This window comes from Symphalangus syndactylus, chromosome 4 (assembly GCF_028878055.3).
Source record: "Symphalangus syndactylus isolate Jambi chromosome 4, NHGRI_mSymSyn1-v2.1_pri, whole genome shotgun sequence".
In the NCBI taxonomy this organism is placed as follows: Eukaryota; Metazoa; Chordata; class Mammalia; order Primates; family Hylobatidae; genus Symphalangus; species Symphalangus syndactylus.
Window position 1 is genome coordinate 40,687,090 of NC_072426.2, and position 24,896 is coordinate 40,711,985.

Below are 24,896 nucleotides of genomic sequence, written 5' to 3' on the forward strand. Positions count from 1 at the left end.
TCTCTTTTAGCACTTAAAGATATGGGACCCATAGAGTTTGAGGGATTTTCACAATTATATCACAGTAAACCTAAATCTAGAATTTTGGCTTTCCATATTTCCTCTGTAACGATTTCTCCACATGACCATGGCACATAAAATGATACTTATGGCAATGGTTACAGTCCTCTATGTCTCTAAAATGATAAAACCACGTTGCATGAATTAGCAATGGAGAGGATTTCCTCTTCCACAGTATTCTGTAATATCAATAATCAACTCAATTAAGGATCCCTGGTAAGATGTGCATTGTATTATTCATCCATTTAATATATACGTTTACTGTATGTCAGGTCCTTTGCTAATGTTTCCAATATTAAATATCAGGTGAGAAAACAGGGAGGGGTATAAGAGATATGCGCACTAAAAATGTGTAGTAGTCTCTTGAAACCAACCCAAATGTCCATCAATGATAGACTGGATTAAGAAAATGTGGCACATATACACCATGAAATACTATGCAGCCATAAAGAAGGATGAGTTCATGTCCTTTGCAGAGACATGGATGAAGCTGGAAACCATCATTCTCAGCAAACTATCATAAGATCAGAAAACCAAACGCTGCATGTTCTCACTCATAAGCGGGAGTTGAACAATGAGAACACATGGACATAGGGAGGGGAACATCACACACCAGGACCTCTCAGGGGGTGGGGGGACTAGGGGAGGGATAACATTAGTAGAAATACCTAATGTAAGTGTTGGGTTGATGAGTGCAGCAAACGACCAGGGCACATGTATACCTATGTAACAAAACTGCACGTTCTGCACATGTAACCCAGAACTTAAAGTATAATAAATAAAAAATGTATAGTCTATTTGGTGACATGGAACCATATGAAGCATATCCAGAGTATAAGCCATTTAGAAGTTGTAGTAGGCAGCCTGTAACATGGTCCAGTGATATCTGCCTCCTGGTATTCATGCCCTACTCGCTTCTAACAAACTGAATACAGCAAAAGCGATGGTATGCCACCTTAGAAGTTAGGTTATACAAAGATGCTGGCTTCCATCTTAGGCTCTCTCTCTCTCTCTCTCTCTCTCTCTCTCTTTCTCTCATCTGGATCATTCACACTGAGGTGCCATGATGTGAAAACATATAGGCAGCATACAGAGGTGCCCATTTAGTGAGGAACTGAAGACTCCTGCCAATAAAAACATATGAATAAGCTTGGAAGCAGATTCTTTAGCCTCAGGTGAGACTTAGATGACTGCAGCTCTGGCCAACAGTGTGAATACAACTTCACAGGAGACCCTGACCAACACCAACTAGCTCAGCTGCTCCCAGGTTCATGACCGTCAGAAATTATGAGACAGTAAATGTTTGTTGTCTTCATTTGCTAAATTTTAGGGAGATTTGCTATGAAGCATAAATAACTAATATGGAGAGGATAATGTCTGTTGCAGTTCTCAGTTTTTAAGGAGGCAGAGTAAGGAAGCTGTAATTTGGTGGACAGCTCACACCGTTGCAGGAAAGGCCATAAAAGGCTGAGTCAGTACTCATGAGAAAGATTTGCCCATTAACTAATGAGATATAATATGCATAACAGTTAGGTGTAATGTGTAAGTTAAACGCAATAAATCTTTAGTCACTAAGGTTTTTGAGCTTGGAAAGTTCTCTGAGAAAAAAGCATGATTCAGCAATTCTGACTGTACAAATTCTACGCTATTGTCTACATATGTGTTCCCCCAAAATTCATATGTTAAAACCTATCCACCAATGCAATAGTATTAAGTGGTAGGGCCTTTAAAAGATGAAGGTCATGATGGTTCTGCCTTCATGAACAGTTATTAGTGCCTTTTTAAAAGAGGCTTGAGGAAGCTTGTTTGTCCTTTCCACCACTTAGAACACATCATCTATGAGGGATGCATCCTCACCAGACATTGAATCTGCTGGTGCCTTGATCTCGAATTTCCCCAGCTCCAGAACTGTGAGCAATAAATTTCTGTTGTTTATAACTTGCCCAGACTAAGATATTTTGTTATAGCAGCCTGAATGAACTGAGATGGTCTAATTATAAAAGCTTACTGAGCACCTTTTAAAAAGTAAATAAAAAAAGCAGTTAGCAACAAAACCTAATGCAACCACTTGCTTAACTCTGTATGATTAAGGTAGATGTGTGTGTGTGTCTTTGTGTGCGTGTTCTAGTATCTTCAGTGGGTTTTTAAAATAAAATAAATGAGTTATAACTACAACAGTTACAGACGGTGTTGGATAATTGAAAGGGTTTGCAAAATTCGATGGAAACTACTCAGAGAAGACCTATTCAATGTAAGAAATGCAACATACCAGAAGAAAGAATGTGCAGCCCACACACCTGGGCCTGGGAGACTTGCACACCTACCTAAAGTCCCTTCTCAGTCACACAGGATGTGCTTCATCTCTGAATTATGAATCTTCAGGATATATGTCCCACTGATCACACAGCCAAGCCATGCTATATAACTGGTTAGCCCAGGCGTAAGCCATCAATCTACACACCCCTAAACAATGTAAACAAGCTGGCTCTTGGTACTAACAAGGTGATTTCAAACTTAAACAATGTATTATAAATATAAACTAGTTCATGCCTTCTTATTGTGGCCAAAAGTCAGTGTCAGACCTCCAGGTAATCATGGAGAGTTCCAGCCCAGCTGTAAGATAACTCTTTTCCAAATGATCATTTAAAACAGAAGAAATCAATCATTGACATGTTATATATATAATACATACTATACATATATAGTTACAACATTACATATAATACATGTATTTATATATAATATTGTAAATATATAGAAACATATGCACATATGTACATATCTTTAATATATGTACTAGATATTCAAAACCAGCATAACAGATGTTTGCCATATGACACTAAAATCTGGTTTCTTAACAATGACAAAAGACATGACAAATATAGGAAATGAACAAATACAAAAAGTTAAGCATAAGCTGATAGCAGTGGAAGCCGAATTTTAAAGTTTTTGGGTCATATAGTTAGATTCATGATATTCTAAGCCTCCTGGGTGGGGACTGGTAGAGGAATGCATTTTACAGAGGATAGCAAATTGCTTTCTTTATCATGTGACTAATTTAGTGATTCTGCTTTTCTGAATCTTTTTAAGGCTTCTTTTAGAATTATTATTATTATTATTATTATTTCTGGGAGCCCACTGACTTTGTATTCTAATTTGGATACACTGCTTTCTGGATCTGCTGGGCATCTGCCAACTTGTCATTTTATTCATTACATCTCTGCGTTAGAATCACTATTTCAGCATTCCATGTCTTCCTATTTCTGTTTTTCCCATCTCTTGTTTAGTTTGAGCACATTTTCAAGTCATTTCTCAAGAGGATCTACACAAGTTACATTTCTGAGTTCTTATGCACACAAAAAGGTTTTTATTTGGCCACATAATTTGGATGAATATAGTATTCTAAGATCATATTAATTTTCTCATGAACATGAAGCCATTGCTTCATTGCCTTGCAGAACTCAGTGTTGTGATAAGAAGTCTAACAACAGTCAAGCAGGAACTCACAGCTCCTAGCAGAGCCCTCCTGTACACAGTTTAGATAGAGGCTTTTGCTGCTCTCTTTCATCTATCTCCATGTTTCCAGCTGCTTTCTATCTTCTGTATCTTTTTTTTTCCCTATGATAATCCTATACCCATGCATTTGCCATTATGAGTTTATCCCCTTTTGTGTTCCTTTACTGTTATTTTAACGGGATGTTAGACTGGGACTGCATAGTTATATCTTTTCAGTTTACTTTTGTGTTAGCTTTCTAAATAGGTGGAAAAGACAAAACAAAACATTGTTAGTACCTTGACTCAAAGTTATTTGATTGTAATTGTGGAGATACGGCAAATACATTAATAAATGCAAATAATGGAAAAACATTGATACTGATTTACAAACAGAAGTAGCTATTAAAGGATATATAAATAAATAACATGGGGAGATGGCAAGAGAAGTACAATATTTTAAATTACTTCTTCTTCCCTCAAAAATAATTTCATTTTTTATCAACAGCCATACTTTAATTCCTCTTTTTACATGAGCATTTTGAGGCATGTGGTAAAGGAATGTGTATAACCTTTCTTAAATCACTATACCCTACAATCAACACTAGACTTTAGAATATCTGGAATCTTAAAGAAATACTGCCAGCAGTGTTTATAATAAATGATACCTTTAAAAATCCCTATATCAGCAGAGGAATTTTATAATATAAATTGTTCACTTAACTTTAACTGCTACAGATTTTGGCAGACAGTAAAATTAAATGGTGGATGATCACCAGAATATATTACATTTTGCAAGATAGCACTGGGTTACTAATACATTTCAGGAGAAGAAATCTCTTCCCAGGTCCTTAGGCTGCTGTGTAGTATAGTTAAGCAATAATACTTTCTTTTGTAATTGATGAAAGAGGAAGCTGTAAATTACCATGAGCTAGAAATTTTGATTTGTGAAGTGAAAATATATGTCAGCAGAAATCATGGCTTGGCACACAGTGGAAACCTCTTTCCAGCTGCCTAAAGTCTCCTTGGCTTTATTCGAACTACTTCTATCCTCCCTGAGCTGGTTAACTGGACACCTGATCGATGTCCACTTGTTCTGCTCTCAGAATTGTTCTTCCAGTTGTGGCTATCTTTAAAATATCCTTTCCACCTTTAGTTAAGCAATCTTTCTTCATTGATGATCTTATGATATCTACTGTTTGTAGTTTTTTTGTTTTTTTTATTATACTTTAAGTTTTAGGGTACATGTGCACAACATGCAGGTTAGTTACATATAGTTTTTTCCCAAGTGAAAGAGAGATAAATAGAATTTACCCATGCATGATAAACAATTAATTGATTTCATTGAATAGAATATTCACATCTATTAATAAAGCTTGTAGATAACATTGTCATTTGCAAATGTTGGCCTGCTAATTTGTGTTTTTCTTAGCAACAATATGCCCTTTCAGCATTTGCTTTTACGTCCGTGAAGTCTGATAGCATAAATGCAATATGCCTTATTTCGGCAACAGCTGTAGGTACTGCTCACATAAGAAATGCTTAATTCTTCATTCACTAAACTTGCTCTTGTCTTGAAAACGTGGCAACATAATTATATCCATTGTAACCACCCCCACACAAGCAGGACTACATCTGAGGAATCACATAAAAATTGGCATGAAAGACATAGTTGGGAAGAGGGTGGGGATGAAATGGCTAAAGCTATTGTCAATTAAGTTCTGCTGCCTGCACCAATTACTTACCACCAGGGGAAATGCAATCTGATTTACACACTCGAATTCACATGGTTTATGTTCTCTCCCAAACTAGAGGAAAGAAAATCTAAGGGACATAATATCTTGGTTTATTCTCCAGCCTCAGTGACCTTGAACCTCGAATTTAGTTTTACAGATGAGTATATAAAAGTTTTATCAGCTCACATCAATAAATATATAACCAGACTTTTCTGGCTATATATAAAGACCCCTAAAAAAGTAAAATTAGCTGTCTTTGCAGCTAAGGGCTATTCATACATGAAATAGATACTTGTAACAACTGAAGGGAGTTGTTTCATTCGTTTCATAAATCTGATTTTTGAGATGAAATGGAAGAGAGAAGCCTTCTGCCAGTTTGTCTACATTTTTAAAAACATACACTATGTTATGGTTTATGAAACATTTTACAGTAATTCTCTTTCAAAGAGATTTAACTGTTGGATTACCCAGTAGACAGCTGTCTAGAACAGAGCTCCTAACAGCTCTGGTGAGGCATATTGGTGTGTGTTAGTGAGAGGAGTTTTCAGATCTTGAGCTCCTTAGCTCTCAAGGTAGCTGGGAAGGAGCTAAGACTGCTTGATAACTGCAGAGCCTCTGATCCCCTCAGGCCTTGAGCAGCCACTCCTTTTTTCCCAGTGGCTGTGCAAACATTATGATTTTATTTTATTTTTTTGAGAGACAGGGTCTCACTCTGTTCCCCAGGATAGAGTGCAGTGGCACATTCACAGCTCACTGGAGCCTCAAACTCCTGGGCTCAAGTGATCCTCACACCTCAACCTCCCAAAGTATTGGGGACTACAGGTGTGTACCACCATGCCTGGCTAACATTTTTTAATTATTATATTTTTCTTTTGTAGAATTGGGTCTCACTATGTTGCCTAGGCTGATCTTGAACACTTGGGTTCAAGCAGTCCTCTCACCTCAGCCTTCCAAAGTGCTGGGATTACAGGTATGAACCACTGCCCAGCCCCAAACACTATGATCGTAGAAAACACTAGTCTATGCTGTTACAAAGAATATTTCATACTTAGTAATCTTAAAAATTAATGAAGTCAAAGTACCATTCCACTGGATTTAAAACAAAATATAAAGTTCAATTCAGTATCACTCTACATTTGAATAATACTAGGATACAGACCTGTTAAATTTTGTCATTGTAGTTAAAGAAAAAAGAAACCTCAGTATATCACTGAAGACTTCATTTTCCCCTTTTTTGAAAACCTTCATAGACTCCTTTATGTTTTTACACATACAGCAAAACAAACATTATTTTATGAAGCTAGTGTCTTGGCCATAGAATCATATTCACATAATATATTCTGCTATGGCATGTCTTCCCTGGAATGTACCTAGATTTGGAGTGGTATCATAATACCTTGTTTAATAAATCTACCAGAAATAAAGCAGGCTTTTGTGCTTGTTTTAACGGTTTCATAAACCATCTAAAAGAATTGGCTTTGCAACAAGCTGCTGAAGGGCAATGTTCTTGGTTGCGTAATATGGATGCAAGTAGTTCCATTGTCCCAGTGATGTCCAATTAAGCTGGCAGCATGAATCCTCAATTTCCTTTCTCTGGGTCCTTTTGCTTCCTTATTGATAATCATCCTCTCCTGCTTCTCATCATCCCCAACTTCCCCCTTTGCTAACAGACTTCAAAGCCCTTTATTATGCAGGGAATATGCCAGTGTAAGAGTCTTAGTGTGAGGCAGAGCGCTGTCTGCAAAGAAGCTCAAAGGCCAGGTACTCACCCGTATGCATGCTGGCAGCCAAGGTGTGGGCACATGATTTAAACTCTACTAAGATAATGCTTCTGGCACAGGAAGTTGAGTTTAAAGCAAGTGAGGCAAAAGCAGGGATATTTTATGATTTATTCCAATGGTAGAACTATCTGAAATGCAGTAGCAAATAAAGGTACCAGCTATGGGGTCCAGTGTCATAATGTTATGATACCGTTAGTGGCATTAAATGTTCAGAGGGGGCTGGAATGGTACTTCAAAAAGCTATTCTTTGGGATGACTTTAACTGTGGTTCCTATATGAAGTGTCCCTTGCAGTCTGCCAGTTTTTTCTTCTTGTTCTCCAGTCTTCCTGTGTTTTTCTGCCTAATTTAGCCATTCTTAATTTCAGTTGTTTGCAACCCAGAACCAAAACTAATAATACTTCATGTCTAATCTTTTTAAACCTAAATTATTTTTCTATTGCCTTCAGCACATAAAGATCCATAGAGTAAATCTGAATTAGTCATTTTACAGAAATACGGGAAAGTAGGATCAAAATGAAAGATGTGACCTCTTTCTCTTTCTAGATGATATCTTGTTTCCCTGGAGAAGATCTACATGAGGCTGGTCACAGGCGTTCTAGAGTTACAGAAGACACAAGACCTCTGGAACATCTTTGCAATGGTGAATAACCACACAGCATGTTCCCATTCTCTGGTTCATCTTCCAATTCTCCCTTCCTTTCAGCCCATGCCAATTTATCTCCACTGTCCTTAACCCATCCTTCATTTAGCAAAAATCTCAAAGTTACTGTATTAGTCTGTTCTCATACTGGTCTCACACTGATATGAAGAAATACCTGAGACAGGCTAATTTATAAAGAAAAGAGGTTTAATTTACTCATAGTTCCACATAGCTGGGGAGGCCTCAGGAAACTTACAATCATGGCAGAAGGCACCTCTTCACAGGGAGACAGGAGAGAGAATGTGTGCCCGAAAGGGAAATGCTAGATGCTTATAAAACCATCAGATTTTGTGAGAACTCACTCACTGTCACAAGAACAGCATAGGGGAAGCCACCCCTATGATTCAATTACCTCCCACTGGGTCCCTCCCTCGACACATGAGGATTACGGGAATTACAGTTCAAAATGAGATTTGGGTAGGGACACAGCCAAACCACATCAGTTACATATTTTACATTTTTCAGATATGGCAGTATTTCAACCCCTCTTTATGATTCTTTAATATCCACTCTTAAGCTCTTTATATTATTTCTCGTTTAACAATAAAATTTCTACCAATGTGTCAGAATATATTATTTTTTAAAAAATAAGGCTATACCAAGAGTGTCACTTTAGATTACTTCATGTACCATTTCAAAAAGGTCAGAAAAGATTTTGCATCACACAATACATATTGAAGATTGCAGTTTTTATAGCACTTTCTTTTTTCTGACAAGTTTGTTCATTTACTTAAAATGGCAAGACAAGAATCTTGCCATTCTTATTTTAGTTCTTTAAGTGGATCCTTAGTCTCTTAACTAGATCTGGGTCCTATATAAATCCAGTTTTCCTTGGACAGAAAATAGGTTTTTCCACTCAGAAGTTCTAATAGCTACTTTCTTCAACTCATAATGTTACCTAAGGTGCCACACTCCTATTGGAACAGAAGCACTTCCACAGTTATGAGATCTTACTCTTCTTTAGAGAGGCTGAGTTGTAATTTAATTTCCAACTTTAGAATTATCAACACGAAGACACACAGTTATCCAGGTTAGCCAAGTGATCTGCAGACAGAAACCTCTTGTTAATGCTCTCTAATTGTGTTAAAAAAAAAAAAAAAAAAGAGTTATATTAACGTTTAATCCAAAAGGCAGAAAGGTTATAACTTGAAAGCCTGTTCAGACTGCTAAAAGGGGAGGAAATTCGCCAACAATGGTTCCCAAATGTGAAAGCACAGTTACTACCCCTTACAGGGATTTGCTGGAAGCATTAGTGAAATTAGGTTCAGTCGAATCTTTCAACAGACGTAGTTCAGTGATGGTTCTTGTAAGTGATTGAATACACAATATTCATGACCTATTGTTCAAAAGCTTGCTAAAGAACCTTTTAAAAATCTGACCCCAAGTTTTCTGGAAGTGGCTAAGATCTAACTCTGGACAGTAATGAATCACTTTCTTAATCTTTTCTCTGCCCCATCCTTTGACACAGCCCACTATTTCGAGGGGTTGTTTTCCTCCTGAATTGGGATGACAACCTATTCTCCTGCTTAACTAGACTGTGTCACACTGTAATCTTGCAGTACATTTTAAATTTAAATTTTGGAGAAGGACTTGGTGATCATTGATCATTGGGCCCCTCTACTATGTGTAGATGCTACCGGGGAAAATAAAAACAAAAAAAAGTGTGGTGTCGGTCTTTAAGGACATTACAATCTAGTGGGAGAAACTTGTATGTAAATGGCTGATTATGATCGAAGGCAAAGTGAAATAAACATTAACTAGAGGACAAGCTCATAGTAATACAGGTAATGGAGCAATTAATTCTAACTGAAAGGGAATCAAAAGCTCCTTTGCAAAGGTGGTGACATTTGAGAAAGTGTTTAGAATGATCATACTTTAAGAGGGCAGTAGAGAAGAAAAGGCAATCATTCCAACTGCAGGGATAGAATTAGCAAAGCCTTAGAAGCTCAATTCAAGAGGTTTCATTTTGGGTTTTGATTTTTTTTTCTTTTTAATTCTAACACACGACACAATGGTAGGCCCTGGGAGAGATTCAAAGAGAAATAATATGAGTGTCTTTTCTCCTGTAGCTCATATTCCATTTTGAAAGAAAAACCTTTTCTTTTTTTTTTTTTTTTTTTTTGAGATGGAGTCTCGCTCTGTCACCCCTGCTGGAGTGCAGTGGCAGGATCTCGGCTCACTGCAACCTCTGCCTCCTGGGTTCAAGCAATTCTTCTGCCTCAGCCTCCCAAGTAGCTGGGATTACAGGCATGTGCTACAACATCCATCTAATTTTTTTGTATTTTTTCTAGAGACGGGGTTTCACCATGTTGGCCAGACTGGTCTTGAACTCCTGACCTCATGATCCACCCGCCTTGGCCTTCAAAAGTGCTGGGATTACAGGTGTGAGCCACCACACCCGGCCCAGAAAAGCCATTTTTATGACAGTATAACTGAGGAGTTCATCAAGAGCATATACTTGTCTGAGATGATGTAATTGCATGGCGTGTCCTTTAAGAGCTACAGTGCACGAGAACAGAAAGAATTCATTATTGCCAAAGGTTTCTAGAGGACACAAATATAAGCTTTTTCTTGAAACATGCATAGAATTTGATGTGAGAAACAGGGGGGAGAGATATTTAAAAAGAGAGTGATGGCAGTTAATAATCTTGGCATGTCCCCGCCATTGTGGAAGTATTAACTTAAGTGTTGTGGAAGGTGCCTTTTGGCCCACATCAGGAAAAAAAAAAAAAAAGTTAGAAATAAAATTTTAGGTGGAATCAAATTCCTCCAGAGTTCAGGAAGGTAAATGGAGTGAAGAAGACTGGGGCCATAATGAGAGAGAGTGGAAGAGACTATGGCATGGTGGAGGCCACGGCCAAGGCTCAGTGAGAAAGAGGACACCACTAAGCTCCAGCCCGTTCCCGTGAAAGTTATGTCGGTCAAAACTCCACTGGCCACATCAAAATTCTTTGAGTCATACCTAGTATGTAGACTATGAATTTTCAAACACTGCTGGACTGCAGAGGGTAAGGACTGCTAGAACTAAAACCTTTGGTTTTTATAACTATTTAAGGTTGTAGGACAGAGCTGCAATGCAAAAAAAAAAAAAAAAAAGTAGCATGTTTTAATCAAGCTACAAAATGCAAGATGTATATATGTAAACTATATTAAATGAAAGAGAATTGATAGGGGTTACCAACTGCTATTAAAATTTTTTCAAACTAAGTTTTAAATGAAATACATCTTAAAACTGTATCTGTTGCTTAAACCGGAGTAAACAATTTACAACAAAATTGTAGAAAAATGTATTGGCTCAAAATTTCTGTCAACTGTCTCATTTGCCTTTGAGACAAAAAAAAATGTAACTATATGGCACTTGTTCATTCTAAGAAGGAGGGAATTCTGAATACACACTTTCCAGTCTTGGCCTCATCAGATACTTGATGAATGAACCTATATTTGCCATCACTGCCAGTTGCCGACAGTGGATGCCACCAGGACATCTTGGTCAGATTCATTTATGTGCCTGTTCTGTTTTGGTCCATGAGCCTGGCTAACAGTAAAACTAGGTGGGGGTTGGAGGTTTGCAACAGCTGCTCTGGGGCCTGCTGATTCCTGAATTTTATAGCGTTCGTAAATCACACAAAAATGTCCTATGTCAGTCCACTTCCAGTATAGGTTTTTCCCCAACGTAGTACAAAAGAACTGAAGTTGACACTAAGAGTGTAATTTTTAAGCCTTCACAATACAGTCCAGAAGGTTTATTATTTATTTAAAAAGCTAATATATTCTATCTTCTCTATTAAGAATTCCTGACAGGAGGAGGAGCTTAGTAACAGGGATGAATGGGGTGGAATAAAGAATTTCACATGAAGATTACAATATTATGCTTCTGTCTGGGTGAAATGTAGCATTCCAGATGTTGACCAGATGTTGACTACATTTCACTAGAGTCTGTGAACAATATAAATTCCTGAGATATAATAGGTCAGCCCTGCTTCTTAATGCTGAGAAAACACTTAGAAGATCATCAAATTTTGAAAATGTACTAATGAGCTACAAAGTCTGATTAAAATCAAAGGTGCTATGTTCTAAAAACATTCTTTGTGATTTAGATAAGTATGGCTTGTATTTTATCATTTATGACAATACTTTAAGGCAAACTTTGCAAACATGGAAAAGTCTTGGTAATAAACAACAATTCACTATAGCTCCTCATTAAGTCATTTTCAGAAAGTAGGGTTAAATCCTGAAGACTGTATAAAAGAAAAGGAAACACAGAGAAAGACAGTCCACAGATATTACTGTTCACTTGCTAAAAAGTAAACTATTAAGGCCTCATAACACAAAACATGATATTTCCAATTATTTAATTTGGTAATTATTTATAAATAATAAGTCCAAGATGTGAAGCAGATGCAAACAAAGATGAACATCTCCCGTTAGTAAATTCTGGAGGATAGAGTAGTGGGAAGTATCTTTCAGAGACAATGTCTCCATGGGAAAGAAAATTTTCACATTTTTCAGCTTTGGTTAAGATCAAACTGATCTAATTAGCTTTCTCATCTAATTTATTGCTCAGAATTCCTTTTAGTGAGGCATGCTTTTCATAAATTTCAAGGAAGGCTATTTGGAGAATAGTTTGGAATTAGACATAAACAAAAATGGAAAGTTTTTTCAAAGATACACCCAAATTTTTCTGAGTAACTAAAATAACAAAATTGGGACGTCATAAACTCTACTGTTACACTAATAATAAGATGCTGTTTATACACAATAACCCAGGATTATTTTATATTCATTATATTTGGGATGTAGGGCATAATTTATCTAGAGAATTTTAATTAAAATTATATACAACTAATTAGAAGAAAAAAGATTTTTTTCTCTTCTGAATGTGATAATGTAGCCATATGGATTAGCTATCTAGAAAGGTTATTATAAATCAAAGAGGTATTAATAAACTTGCAATTAAGTGTGTAAATAACTTTGTTTCATTATTTTCTGATTTCAGAGTGATTGCGAACAGTGGCATAAAACTGTAAACCTGGTACCTCAAACAGAATTATGATCATAAAGAATGCTCACAAGACTAACATTATTATAAAACTGAGACAGAGGCAAAATATTAGTCCTCCTAGATTTTACCTAATCAATTCCTGATAGGAAATTTTTGTCTAAAAAAATAACCCGTTACATTCTTCTTTTTTTTTTTTTTTTTTTTTTTTTTACCTGGTCAAAAGGTATACATATTTTTTTTTTTTAATTATACTTTAGGTTTTAGGGTACATGTGCACAATGTGCAGGTTTGTTACATATGTATCCATGTGCCACGTTGATTTCCTGCACCCATTAACTAGTCATTTAGCATTAGGTATATCTCCTAATGCTGTCCCTCCCCCCTCCCCCCTCCCCCAACCCCACAACAGTCCCCGGAGTGTGGTGTTCCCCTTCCTGTGTCCATGAGTTCTCATTGTTCAATTCCCACCTATGAGTGAGAACATGCGGTGTTCGGTTTTTTGTCCTTGCGATAGTTTACTGAGAATGATGTTTTCCAGTTTCATCCATGTCCCTACAAAGGATATGAACTCATCCTTTTTTATGGCTGCATAGTATTCCATGGTGTATATGTGCCACATTTTCTTAATCCAGTCTATCATTGTTGTACATTTGGGTTGGTTCCAACTCTTTGCTATTGTGAATAGTGCCGCAATAAACACACGTGTGCATGTGTCTTTATAGCAGCATGATTTATAGTCCTTTGGGTATATACCCAGTAATGGGATGGCTGGGTCAAATGGTATTTCTAGTTCCTGTACACCAATAACAGACAAACAGAGAGCCAAATCATGAGTGAACTCCCAGTCACAATTGCTTCAAAGAGAATAAAATACCTAGGAATCCAACTTACAAGGGATGTAAAGGACCTCTTCAAGGAGAACTACAAACCACTGCTCAATGAAATAAAAGAGGATACAAACAAATGGAAGAACATTCCATGCTCATGGGTTGGAAGAATCAATATCGTGAAAATGGCCATACTGCCCAAGGTAATTTATAGATTCAATGCCATCCCCATCAAGCTACCAATGACTTTCTTCACAGAATTGGAAAAAACTACTTTAAAGTTCATATGGAACCAAAAAAGAGCCCGCATCTCCAAGTCAATCCTAAGCCAAAAGAACAAAGCTGGAGGCATCACCCTACCTGACTTCAAACTATACTACAAGGCTACAGTAACCAAAACAGCATAGTACTGGTACCACAACAGAGACATAGATCAATGGAACAGAACAGAGCCCTCAGAAATGATGCCGCATATCTACAACTATCTGATCTTTGACAAACCTGACAAAAACAAGAAATGGGGAAAGGATTCCCTATTTAATAAATGGTGCTGGGAAAACTGGCTAGCCATATGTACAAAGCTGAAACTGGATCCCTTCCTTACACCTTATACAAAAATTAATTCAAGATGGATTAAAGACTTAAATGTTAGACCTAAAACCATTAAAATCCTACAAGAAAACCTAGGCAATACTATTCAGGACATAGGCGTGGGCAAGGACTTCATGTCTAAAACACCAAAAGCAATGGCAACAAAAGCCAAAATTGACAAATGGGATCTAATTAAACTAAAGAGCTTCTGCACAGCAAAAGAAACTACCATCAGAGTGAACAGGCAACCTACAGAATGGGAGAAAATTTTTGCAACCTACTCATCTGACAAAGGGCTAATATCCAGAATCTACAATGAACTCAAACATATTTACAAGAAAAAAACAAACAACCCCATCAAAAAGTGGGCAAAGGACATGAACAGACACTTCTCAAAAGAAGACATTTATGCAGCCAAAAAACACATGAATAAATGCTCATCATCACTGGCCATCAGAGAAATGCAAATCAAAACCACAGTGAGATACCATCTCATACCAGTTATAATGGCCATCATTAAAAAGTCAGGAAACAACAGGTGCTGGAGAGGATGTGGAGAAATAGGAACACTTTTACACTGTTGGTGGGACTGTAAACTAGTTCTACCATTGTGGAAGTCAGTGTGGCGATTCCTCAGGGATCTAGAACATTCTTCTTTTACTTACATTCTATTCTCAGAAGGTAGAAAAAAATCAGGGACACAGATAACTCTGTACTTGATTTTGACCAACATGAAAAGAGTGCTTAAATTTAGTTAGGGAAGAGATACTGAATGACCAGAGCACAATCATCTTTTAAACAAGTAAACATATTGCCACAACTTATTAAAAAAGCAACTACTATGTGCCCTATTGATACCGGTGACTTTGAGGAATGGATATAGAAATATAAACTTAATAATATCAAGAGTTTTATCTTTCCTTACCACGTTGTTAGCATTGCATTATTTTAGAAATATTTCAAAGAGATAATAAGAAAACTACATACCAAGATTCATCAATGGTTTTGTTTATCAACTTGCTAGAAAAACAGCAAAACTGATCATCAATTCCCTGCAAACCTTGCTAAGCTTGCCTTGCAGCATAGCGCTTCAGACCTAGTCTCTAGTGAATATTATTCAACTGTTGGTTTGTTTCTCTTAATTCATTTCAAGGAGTGGCTTCAAATATAAAAGAAAAATTTTAAAAATGACTCATCCTTGCCCCTTCTACTCTTTTGGCTAAACAATGTGCATATCAAATTTCATATTCCATATGCATAACATGAAAAATGATTCTCTAGGATCAATGACTTAAGGTTGGAATTTCAAATATTTTAGGAATCACAGATGCACCATCACCCTAGTGTTAGGAGGCAATAGTAAAAAATCTAACCTGAGGATTTCACAAATTCACAACGGGTTTTCCCAGGAAGGAGTTCTGCTATCATGACTTATAAAAATAGTTGATTGTCCTCATTGTTTTTGAATCCATATGAATTCAGACACTTCTGTAAGCTTCTTGGAGAAAGGTTAACAATAGTGTTAAAATGCCATTTTACTGAGAGATTCAAGAACTAAGCATTTGCTGGCTGATTTTTCGAAAATACTAACTTGAGTGCTGCAACCAACACAAAATCCTGGTTCCATATTTCTTATGCAATCAAAGAAGATTATGTGCAAGAACAAATTGCTGTTTTGCAAACAGACTGCAGATGAAGGTAAGAGCATTTCTCTGGAAACATAGGACAGATTTGCTGTGTTTAAGTAACGTAAACAAAAACAGGTATATCCATGATACAGTTAACAGAGGGTTTGGTGATTATCACATACTTAATACCATATCAGCCTAATTATATCTCCTAATAGATAAGGCATTAATAAACATTCTAAGTGGTTTCTGACTAAGGCCTGTGGGTAATTTATATAATGCATATATTTATAGAAGACCTCTTTTCACCAATGAATATATTTACTTCTCAGAGATAAATTTCAAATCGCATAACCAAAGTGTGCAAGCACTGTATAGCAATGTATGTCAAAAGAAGCAACACAGACTAGAATCTTTCCCACATGTATGAATATTCGTAGCTATGTAGATTCAAATAAGAGAAATAGTGCAGCTGTTATTGGCAACTGACTTACCAGTACTTGTAAGGAAGTTAACATTTCTCATTACACCTTCCGTGTAAGCCCCTGGCTCGTAACTGTCCATTTCACCCGTGACGATGTGAGCAACTCTTGCTGCCCGGCCTCTGATAGCACCCGCAGCACGGTCTAAATTATCAGCATCCTGGTCTCTTAAGGCTATGATACACTTGTTGACATCTTCCAAGATATGGCTTTCTGTAAGTAAATGAATCAAATTAGTTTTTGTGTGTGTCTGTGTTTAAAATCATACAAATCTAGCATATTATAATGTTAACTTCTGACTTCAGATAGAGTGCACATTGGAAATGGAAGACTTTGAGAATTATAAAAAAATTGGAGACATATTTTGCTTACATCCCTTTACTCTTTGATAGCAAAATCCATGAAATATAACGTTACATTTTTAAGAGAAATTTGTATTGACTGCATATTATTTTAGATTCTAGTTCCAGTAGATTAGATTTTAGAGTGACATAGAGGTGGAAATTAAAGACAGTTTCTGGATTAAAATGAAAATAAAATATGTGATGATGAAATGCTACATTGTGAATGAAAGCAATACTATACAGATTATAAAACTTATATATACATAAGTCTTTTAAAAGATGGATTTAAACAAATGAATTCCAGAGAAAGTTGCCTACTCTGAAGAGTGTCTCCTGACCTCGTCCTCTCCATTCTTTAGATGACTAGGCCATGAAGATAGCAGGAAGTTATATAGCACAATAATATTTTCTTTCTTCATAAAATGATTAATACTCCCAGATAAAACTAATGAATGAAGATGCACAAATATGTGGAATATCAACAAACATCGTCAATGATATTTCTAATAAATTGAAAGAATATTAAAAAGAATTAGTGTTCTGGCTTCTGGTTTTATCACATGAATCCCCACTTAATATCTTTAATGACTATTTCTTTAAAACACACACATAAAACAATTATAACAATAAGATCTCAGTAATTCCAGAACATATCATTAATTCTCTTTCTCTCTTTTTTTGTCTCTCTCACTCTCTCTTTCTGTGTCTCTCTTTCTGTCTTTCTCTTTCCCAATCTGCTTGTGCATATGTGTTGACTATGTGTATGTGAGCTACAAAGGACAATCATTCTTCAGTTTTGCTACAGAGTCACACTTCCCTCTTATTGTACAGAAAATAAAATCAGTCTGGGTGTGGTGGCTCACATCTATAATCCTAGTACTTTGGGAGACCTAGGAAGGAGGATGACTTGGGGCCAGAAGTTCAAGACCAGCCTGGGCAACACAACAAGACCCTTTCTTTACAACAAAATAAATGTAGCCAGGAGTAGCAGCATGTTGCTCTAGTCCTAGTTACTTGGGAGGCTGAGGTGGGAGGATTGATTGAGCCCAGGAGTTTGAGGCTACAGTGAGCTTTGATCATGCCACTACACTCCAGCCTGGGTAATAGAGTGAGGCCCTATCCATCTATCTATCTATGTTAAATTAAATATATATAGTTAAAATTTAAATGTATTTATAAATATAACTTTATTTAATCATATATGTATTCATATATTTCATAATGATACATTCTGGAATTACTGAGATCTTATTGTTGTAATTGTTTCCTGTGTGTGTTTTAAAGAAATAGTCTTTAAAGATATTAAGTGGGGATTCATGTGATAAAGCCAGAAGCCAAAACACTAAATATATCCTAAATACATATGCACCCAATACAGGAGCACCCAGATTCATAAAGCAAGTCCTTAGAGACCTACAAGGAGACTTAGACTCCCACACAATAATAATGGGAGATTTGAACACCCCACTGTCAATATTAGACAGATCAATGAGACAGAAGGTTAACAAGGATATCCAGGACCTGAACTCAGCTCTGCAACAAGAAGACCTAATAGACATAATTTTTGAAAAAATAAAATAAAGTCAAACTACCATTGAATGTGGTCCCTGTTAACCTTCTGAGACCTGGCTTCTATTATTCTGTTATACATATTTTATGATTTCCAAAATCCTTCATGATCTTCCATGCCTCTGTCTGTGGGCATATTAGAACCTTGGCCTGAACAGTCTGTCCCCTTTGACCTGCTTGCTCAACTCCTACTATTCTTTCAAGCCACTAGGCAAATTTTCCTGCCTCAGGAACTGCATACTGACCTCCTCATTCCCTACAACAAAACCAACTTTGTTCCATGTTGTTTGGGATTCACATAAAATGGTTTATGTGCCTCAATTAGAGATTCTACCTGTGTTTTGGTTATTTACTTTTAAAAACACCTCTCTAGTAGAATTTGAAATATACCTGAGGGAAAGAATTTTATCTTATTCCTCGAGGTATTCTATGTAGTACCTGTTATAATACTTGGCACTTGTTAGGCTAACAAGAATGCTTGTTGAATGAATGAATGAATGAATGAATGAAGCTCTCTTATAAGACATGCTTAAATCATGGGTTATGAGCATAAGTGAACACATATCTGTTATCTGAAATTACGCAAATTTAACCCATATTAAGGACATTTAAAGTCACTTATATTAAAAATATTAAACACTGAAAACCTTCATTATAAATTAACTAGGGCTTTAACCTAATTTGCAGCATTCAGTTATGAATGTATCATTAAGGCCTACAGTAAATGGTCCAATCTCAACAGAAAGCATATGTATATTATCATATTTCCCCTGGAACAGAAGTACAGGTTTGACCTTAGAAGGTATAATAATCATCAATTTTTAAGAAGTCCACAGATGTACACTTTAATGACACATTAAGAAGCTACCATTTTCACCTAACCAAGATGGCCGAATAGGAGCAGCTCCGGTCTGCAGCTCCCAGCGTAATTGATGCAGAAGATGGATGATTTCTGCATTTCCAACTGAAGTACCTGGTTCATCTTATTGGGACTGGTTGGACAGTGGGTGCAGCCCACAGGGGGCGAGCTGAAGCAGGGCGGGGTGTCACCTCACCCGTGAAGTGCAAGGAGTCAGGGGATTTCCCTTTCCTAGCCAAGGGAAGCCATGACAGACTACCTGGAAAAATGGGGCACTCCCCGCCCAAATACTGCACTTTTCCCAAGGTCTTAGCAACCAGCAGAAAATTGATTCTCTCCCACACCTGGCTCAGTGGGTCCCATGCCCACGAAGCCTTGCTCACTGCTAGTGCAGCAGTCTGAGATCAATCTGCGAAGCGGCAGCCTGGCTGGGGGAGGGGCGTCCACCATTGCTGAGGCTTCAGTAGATAAATAAAGTGGCCAAGAAGCTCAAACTGGGCGGAGCCCACTGAGCTTAACAAGGCCTACTGCCTCTAGACTCCATCTCTTGGGCAGGGCACAGCTGAACAAAAGGCAGCAGACAACTTTGGCAGGCATAAATGACCCTGTTGGACAGCTATGAAGAGAGCAGTGGTTCTCCCAGCATGGCGGTTTAGCTCTGAGAACAGACAGACTGCCTCCTTAAGTGGGTCCCTGACCTCTGTGTAGCCTAACTGGGAGATATCTCCCAGTAGAGGCCGACAGACACCTCATATAGGCAGCTGCCTCTCTGGTACAAAGCTTCCAGAGGAAGGATCAGGCAGCAATATTTGCTGTTCTGCAGCCTCTGCTGGTGATACCCAGGCAAACAGGGCCTGGAGTAGAACTCCAGCAAACTCCAACAGACCTGCAGCTGAGCGACCTGTTAGAAGGAAAACTAACAAACAGAAAGGAACAGCATCAACATCAACAAAAAATCATCTACACCAAAATGCCATCTGTAGGTCACCAACATCAAAGACCAAAGATAGATAAAACCACAAAGATGGGAAGAAACCAGGGCAGAAAAGCTGAAAATTATAAAAATCAGAGTGCCTCTTCTCCTCCAAAGGATCGCAGCTCCTCACCAGCAATGGAACAAAGCTGGACAGAAAATGACTTTGATGAGCTGACAGAAGTAGGCTTCAGAAGTGTGGTAATAACAAACTTCTCTGAGCTAATTGAGGATGTTTGAAACCATTGCAAGGAAGCTAAAAACATTGAAAAAAGATTAGATGAATGGCTAACTAGAATAAACAGTGCAGAGAAGACCTTCAATGACCTGATGGAGCTGAAAACCATGGCAGAAGAACTTCATGACACATGCACAAGCTTCAACAGCAGATTCGATCAAGTGGAAGAAAGGGTATCAGTGATTGAAGATCAAATTAGTGAAATAAAGCAAGAAGACAAGGTTAGACAAAAAAGAGTAAAAAGAAATGAACAAAGCCTCCAAGAATATGGGACTATGTGAAAAGACCAAATCTACGTCTGATTGGTGAACCTGAAAGTGATGGGGAGAAGGGAACCAAGTTGGAAAACACTCTTCAGGATATTATCCAGGAGAACTTCCCCAACCTAGCAAGGCAGGCCAACATTCAAATTCAAGAAATACAGAGAACACCACAAAGATACTCCTTGAGAAAAGCAACCCCAAGACACATAATTGTCAGATTCACCAAGGTCGAAATTAAGGGAAAAGTGTTAAGGGCAGCCAGAGAGAAAGGTTGAGTTACCCAGAAAGGGAAGCCCATCAGACTAACAGCGGATCTCTTGGCAGAAACCCTACAATAAAGAAGAGTAGGGGCCAATATTCAACATTCTTAAAGAAAGAAATTTTCAACCCAGAATTTCATATCCAGCCAAACTAAGCTTCATAAGTGAAGGAGAAATAAAATCCTGTACAGACAAGCAAATGCTGAGAGATTTTGTCATCATCAGGCCTGCCTTATAAGAGCTCCTGAAGGAAGCATGAAACATGGAAAGAAACAACTGGTACCAGCCACTGCAACAATGTGCCAAATTGTAAAGACCATCAATGCTATGAAGAAACTGCATCAACTAGCGGGCAAAATAACCAGTGAACATCATAATGACAGGATCAAATTCAAGCATAATAATATTAACCTTAAGTGTAAATGGGCTAAATACCCCAATTAAAAGACACAGAGTGGCATGTTGGATAAAGAGTCAAAACGCATAAGTGTGCTGTATTCAGGAGACCCATCTCACATGCAAAGATGCATATAGGCTCAAAATAAAGGGAAGGAGGAAGATCTACCAAGCAAATGGAAAGTGAGAAAAAGCACAGGTTGCAATTCTAGTCTCTGATAAAACACACTTTAAACCAACAAAGATCAAAAGAGACAAAGAAGGCCATTACATAATGGTAAAGGGATCAATTCAACAAGAAGAGCTAACTATCCTAAATGTATATGCACCCAACACAGGAGCACCCAGATTCATAAAGCAAGTCATTAGAGACATACATAGAGACTTAGACTCCCTCACAATAATAATGGGAGACTTTAAGACCCCACTGTCACTATTACAGAGATCAATGAGACAGAAGGTTAACAAGGATATCCAGGACCTGAACTCAGCTCTGCAATAGGCAGACCTAACAGACATCTACAGAACGCTCCACCCCAAACCAATAGAATATACATTCTTCTCAGCACCACATTGCATTTATTCTAAAATTGACCACATAATTGGAAGTAAAGTACTCCTTAGCAAATCTAAACAAACAGAAATCACAACAAACTGTCTCTCAGACCACAGTGCAATCAAATTAGAACCCAGGATTAAGAAACTCATTCAAAACCACACAACTATATGGAAACTGAACAACCTGCTCCTGAATGACTACTGGGTAAATAATGAAATGAAGGTAGAAATAAAGATGTTCTTTGAAACCAATGAGAACAAAGACACAACATACCAGGATCTCTGGGACATATTTAAAGCAGTGTGTAGAGGGAAATTTTTAGCACTAAATGCCCACAAGAGAAAGCAGGAAAGATCCAAAATTGACACCCTAACATCACAATTAAAAGAAATAGAGAAGCAATAGCAAACAGATTCGAAAGCTAGCAGAAGGCAAGAAATAACTAAGGTCAGAGCAGAACTGAAAGAGAAAGAGACACAAAAATCCTTCAAAAAATCAATGAATCCAGGAGCTGGTTTTTTGAAAAGATCAACAAAACTGATAGACCACTAGCAAGATTAATAAAGAATAAAAGAGAGAAGAATCAAATGGATGCAATAAAAATTGATAAAGGGGATATCACCACCGATCCCACAGAAATACAAACTACCATCAGATAATACTATAAACACCTCTATGCAAATAAACTACAAAATCTAGAAGAAACTGATAAATTCCTGGATACATACATCCTCCCAAGACTAAATCAGGGAGAAGTGGAATCTCTGAATAGGCCAATAACAGGCTCTGAAATTGAGGCAAAAATTAATAGGCTACTAACCAAAAAAGTCCAGGACCAGAAGGATTCACAGCCAAATTCAACCAGAGATACCAAGAGGAGCTGGCATGATTCCTTCTGCAACTATTCCAATCAACAGAAAAAGAGGGATTCCTCCCTAACTCATTTTATGAGGCCATCATCATCTGATACCAAATCCTGGCAGAGACATAACAAAAAAAGAGAATTTTAGATCAATATCCCTTATGAACACTGATGTGAAAATCCTCAGTAAAATATTGGCAAACTGAATCCAGCAGCACATCAAAAAGCTTATACACCATGATCAAGTGGGCTTCATGCCTGGAATGCAAGGCCAGTTCAACATATGGAAATCAGTAAACATAATCCATCACACAAACAAAACCAACAACAAAAAACACAAGGTTATCTCAAGAGATGCAGAAAAGGCCTTCGACAAAATTCAAGAGCCCTTCATGCTAAAAACTCTAAATAAACTAGGTATTGATGGAACATATCTCAAAATAATAAGAGCTATCTATGACAAACCCACAGTCAATATCATACTGAATAGGCAAAAACTGGAAGCATTCCCTTTGAAAACCGGCACAAGACAAGGGTGTCCTCACTCACCACTCCTATTCAACACAGTGTTGGAAGTTCTGGCCAGGGCAATCAGGCAAGAGAAAGAAATAAAGCGTATTTGGGGGTGGAGCCAAGATGGCCGAATAGGAACAGCTCCAGTCTACAGCTCGGGTGGAGCCCATCACAGCTCAAAGAGGCCTTCCTGCCTCTGTAGGCTCCACCTCTGGGGGCAGGGCACAGACAAACAAAAAGACAGCAGTAACCTCTGCAGACTTAAATGTCCCTGTCTGACAGGTTTAAAGAGAGTGGTGGTTCTCCCAGCACACAGCTGGAGATCTGAGAATGGGCAAACTGCCTCTTCAAGTGGGTCCCTCACCCCTGAGCAGCCTAACTGGGAGGCACTCCCAGTAGGGGCAGACTGACACCTCACATGGCCGGGTACTCCTCTGAGACAAAACTTCCAGAGGAACGATCAGGCAGCAGCATTTGCGGGTCACCAATATCCGCTGTTCTACAGTCACCGCTGTTCTGCAGACACCGCTGCGGATACCCAGGCAAACAAGATCTGGAGTGCACCTCTAGCAAACTCCAACAGAACTGCAGCTGATGGTCCTCTCTGTTAGAAGGAAAACTAACAAACAGAAAGGACATCCACACCAAAAACTCATCTGTACGTCACCATCATCAAAGACCAAGAGTAGATAAAACCACAAAGATGGGGAAAAAACAGAGCAGAAAAACTGGAAACTATAAAAAGCAGAGCACCTCTCCTCCTCCAAAGGAACGCAGCTCCTCACCAGCAATGGAACAAAGCTGGACGGAGAATGACTTTGACGAGTTGAGAGAAGAAGGCTTCAGACGATCAAACTACTCTGAGCTACGGGAGGAAATTCAAACCAATGGCAAAGAAGTTAAAAACTTTAAAAAAAAATTAGATGAATGGATAACTAGAATAACCAATGCAGAGAAGTCCTTAAAGGAGCTGATGGAACTGAAAGCCAAGGCTCGAGAACTACGTGAAGAATGCAGAAGCCTCAGGAGCCGATGCGATCAACTGGAAGAAAGGGTATCAGTGATGGAAGACGAAATGAATGAAATGAAGCTAGAAGGGAAGTTTAGAGAAAAAAGAATAAAAATAAACAAACAAAGCCTCCAAGAAATATGGGACTATGTGAAAAGACCAAATCTATGTCTCATCGGTGTACCTGAAAGTGACGAGGAGAATGGAACCAAGTTGGAAAACACTCTGCACGATATTATCCAGGAGAACTTCCCCAATCTAGCAAGGCAGGCCAACATTCAGATTCAGGAAATACAGAAAATGCCACAAAGATACTTCTTGAGAAAAGCAGCTCCAAGACACATAATTGTCAGATTCACCAAAGTTGAAATGAAGGAAAAAAATGTTAAGGGCAGCCAGAGAGAAAGGTCGGGTTACCCACAAAGGGAAGCCCATTAGACTAACAGCGGATCTCTCGGCAGAAACTCTACAAGCCAGAAGAGAGTGGGGGCCAATATTCAACATTATTAAAGAAAAGAATTTTCAACCCAGAATGTCATATCCAGCCAAACTAAGCTTCATAAGTGAAGGAGAAATAAAATACTTCACAGACAAGCAAATGCTGAGAGATTTTGTCACCACCAGTTCTGCCCTACAAGAGCTCCTGAAGGAAGCACTAAACATGGAAAGGAACAACCGGTACCAGCCACTGCAAAAACATGCCAAAATGTAAAGACCATCAAGGCTAGGAAGAAACTGCATCAACTAACGA

General features: G+C 37.9%; 1 protein-coding gene across 5 annotated transcripts in view; it reads right to left on the reverse strand.

Annotated features, from left to right (window-relative positions):
• Positions 1-24,896, reverse strand: part of CTNNA3 (catenin alpha 3) — a 1,903,490-nt gene that overhangs the window by 472,919 nt on the left and 1,405,675 nt on the right. For all 5 annotated transcript variants that reach the window (XM_055274451.2, XM_063637177.1, XM_063637176.1 and 2 more), the window contains one exon: positions 16,313-16,513. In XM_055274451.2, the coding sequence (XP_055130426.1) occupies positions 16,313-16,513 (201 nt within the window). The remainder of the gene's footprint in view (positions 1-16,312; positions 16,514-24,896) is intronic.